At 42.7% G+C, this 3,172-nt stretch overlaps 1 protein-coding gene across 1 annotated transcript in view; it reads right to left on the reverse strand.

Annotated features, from left to right (window-relative positions):
- Positions 1 to 305: 305 nt before the first annotated feature.
- APOBEC1 (apolipoprotein B mRNA editing enzyme, catalytic polypeptide 1) overlaps positions 306 to 3,172 on the reverse strand; it is a 14,872-nt gene continuing 12,005 nt past the window's right edge. Inside the window, exons 2-4 of the mRNA XM_012637792.1 lie at positions 2,142 to 2,539; positions 1,636 to 1,754; positions 306 to 455 (exon numbers count right to left, since the gene is read on the reverse strand). Coding sequence (XP_012493246.1) covers positions 306 to 455; positions 1,636 to 1,754; positions 2,142 to 2,539 — 667 coding nt within the window. The remainder of the gene's footprint in view (positions 456 to 1,635; positions 1,755 to 2,141; positions 2,540 to 3,172) is intronic.

The raw sequence follows: 3,172 nt of genomic DNA on the forward strand, positions 1-3,172 counted from the left end.
TCAAGCAATCCTCCTGCCTCAGCCTCCTGAGTAACTGGGACTACAGGCATGTGACACTATGCCCAACTCCTGGCTGACATCTTGACTGCAACCACGTTGGGGATCCAGAGCCAGGAACACACAGATACATTGCTCCTAAATTCCTGACTCACAGAAACTGTGAGAGATAATAAATATTTATTGTTGTTTTAAGCTACAAAGTTTTGGAGTAATTTGTGAACATTTCTAGATTCTTAATGGCATTCACTCTTTAGTGGATCACAATTGCTTGTTCTTGAAACAGTACAGGCAAGGAATCATTCTATTCATCTCCAAGTCACAGAAGGCTGAATCAACCCTGTGGCTAAAAGGATATGAGGCGGAATTGTTTGGTAATGGCAATTTTGAGGAGTAAGTCTGAAAAATGTAAGCTGATTTTGACATCTTCTTGAAATCTTTAAGCAGGGTGGAAGACTCTGGAATAAAAAAGCATTATATTTAATTCTTAGGATAGATACTTTAATTAATACTATTATTACCATGAACATTTAAAATGTCAATTGGAAGACTATTGAACTACTTTCAAGAGACTCCAAATGAGACACCTACATTTATTCAATAAGATGACACATACCAATAAGGGAGAGGACAATATTTGAAATATTACAGAGCCATATGTGTTGTAATAACAATTATAATGATAAAATGGAATAAATAAGGGATCCACATATATCTGAGACCAGTTTACTCAAATTCCCATTTTCCACTTATTTCTCACAAAGAAATTTTCTTGTTCTCAAGTTTTCTTAAGATGGACCACCTAGGTAAATAACTCAATGTCAACATAAATAGCAAAAAGATGGTGAGATGAATATGTGTCAAAATTCTTAGGAAAGGATTTTGGCAGGATACGGTGGCTCATGCCTGTAATACCAGCAACTCAGGAGGCTGAGGCAAGAGGATCGCTTGAGCCCAGGAGTTCAAGATCACAGTGAGTGGCCAGGCACGGTGGCTCACACCTGTAATCCTAGCACTCTGGGAGGATGAAGCAGGAGGATCCCTTGAGCTCAGGAGTTCGAGACCAGCCTGAGCAAGAGTGAGACCCTGTCTCTACCAAAAATAGAAAAAAATTAGCTGGGCAACTAAAAATAGAAAAAATTAGCTGGGTGTGGTGGCGCACACCTGTAGTCCCAGCTACTCTGGAGGCTGAGGAAGGAGGATCACTTGAGCCCAGGAATTTGTGAGCTAGGCTGATACCACGGCATTCTAACCCCAGGCAACAGAGCAAGACTCAATCTCAAAAAAAAAAAAAGATTGGGTGTGGTGGCTCATGCCTGTAATCCTAACACTCTGGGAGACCAAGGCCAGGAGGCTGAGACCAGCCTGGGCAACACAGTGAAAACCCATCTCAACACAAAATAAAAACAATAGCGAGGTGCGATGTTGAGCAGCTGTAGTCCCAGCTACTCGGGAGGCTGAGCCAAAGTGGATTGCTTGAGCACAGAAGTTGGAGGCTACAGTGAGCTGTGATTATACCACCGCACTCCAGCTTGGGTGACAGAGCGAGACCCAGTCTCAATAAAAACCAAAAAACAAAAACTTTGAAGAAGGATGCTTCTTTTTGTATTAGAGTCTTTGCCCCTTAAAGTAACTTACTAGGATTATGCAGTGCAGTTCCAGTGCATACAGCGTCATCCACAGAGGTGGGTATGTTGGACAGGAAGCTTCTTTCCCAGGTGGGTAGTTAACAAAATTCCTCCAGCAGTGACAATACTCTAAGGAAACACAAATCTGGATCATTCGATAAGCACAATGGTTAAATCAGTTAAAGAGAGCCCCAACGTGAAAGTGTACCATACATAAAACCTCTGACCTATTTGCTGCTGGAGGTGGGCTACACTCCGTTAAAAGAGTAAAGCAGTTCATTTGAAGATGGCTGAGAGGCCACAGTAGCAAGACTGAAGAAAGGGGTTGTTATTTTCGATACTTTCCTTGCCAGGAATTTCAGACCTAGTTCTTTCTCACCTTATTCTAGAATTTTATCTCTGAGACTTCCTGTCTGAGATAACCGATCTTCTGGCCTACGAACAGCTGCTACCTGAACAGCTGCTACCTCCACAGTCTCTCGTGAACAATCAAGATTCTTTGTGTATTGTTTTTACCTGAGACTCCCATAATCTGGACAGTGACCCCACTGTTGATGAGGTCCCTGAGTCCTTGCCGGTTTTGTTGATTCATGTGCCAAAAAAGCCGTGCTACATAAATAACCAGAGTCACATTAGGGTGTTGGCTCAGAAATTCTCTAATAGCCTTGGAACATTCCCAACAGGGACTCCAGGACAAGAACCAGGTGATGGAGCAGCTGATGAGAGAGTCAGAACGTCTTTCTGAGGTAAATTTTTCTATAAAGTTTACTTCGACATGTCTAGTGGTGCTTTTGCCTGTGTTTCTCCAGATCTTGTGGCTTGCGCCCCACTTGATTTCATAAAGCAGACAGGCCTCTTTACGAAGTTCTCTAGGGTCAAAGAAGGCTTCAAATTCCCAGGGCTCAATTCTTCTCCTGAAATATAAAAAGCACCCCCACGTTGTCACGCAATCCTTAGGGGGAACTTAGACATCATTTCCTAGTCCCCTCTTCTGTCAGGCAGCTCTGAAACATGACATCGCAGGAAATGTTTTCTCTCTTCTATGCCTCAAAGTTAGCTAGAATTATCAGATTTTCTCTTACAAACACAGTGAAGAGGTCTTTTTCCCAGTCGTGTTATTTGGTGACCACTCTCTAACACCATTGCATTTTAGTGAATTCAGGCATAAGCGTGTCCTAGTTTCTCTTTTAAAGCTTTCCTCATTAAATTCTAATCTCTTCTTTTTGTTTTGTTTTTGAGACAAGGTCTTGCGATGTTGCCCAGGCTGGCCTTGAATTCCTAGGCTCAAAGGATGCTCCTGCCTCAGCCCCCTGAGTAGCTGAGACTACAGGCAGGTGCCACCGCACCTGGCTGTATTCTAATCTTTCTATTTCATACCTACAGGTGCCATGTCCTAATTCTTATCTTTACTATTCCTCAATGATGGGCTCTACCCAGATTTTTTTTTCTTTTCTTTTCTTTTTTGAGACAGAGTCTCACTCTGTCACCCAGGCTAGAGTACAGTGGCATCATCACAGCTCGCTGCAACTTCAAACTCCTGGGCTCAA

The sequence above is a fragment of the Propithecus coquereli genome, unplaced genomic scaffold (genome assembly GCF_000956105.1).
Source record: "Propithecus coquereli isolate 6110/MARCELLA unplaced genomic scaffold, Pcoq_1.0 Scaffold124, whole genome shotgun sequence".
In the NCBI taxonomy this organism is placed as follows: domain Eukaryota; kingdom Metazoa; phylum Chordata; class Mammalia; order Primates; family Indriidae; genus Propithecus; species Propithecus coquereli.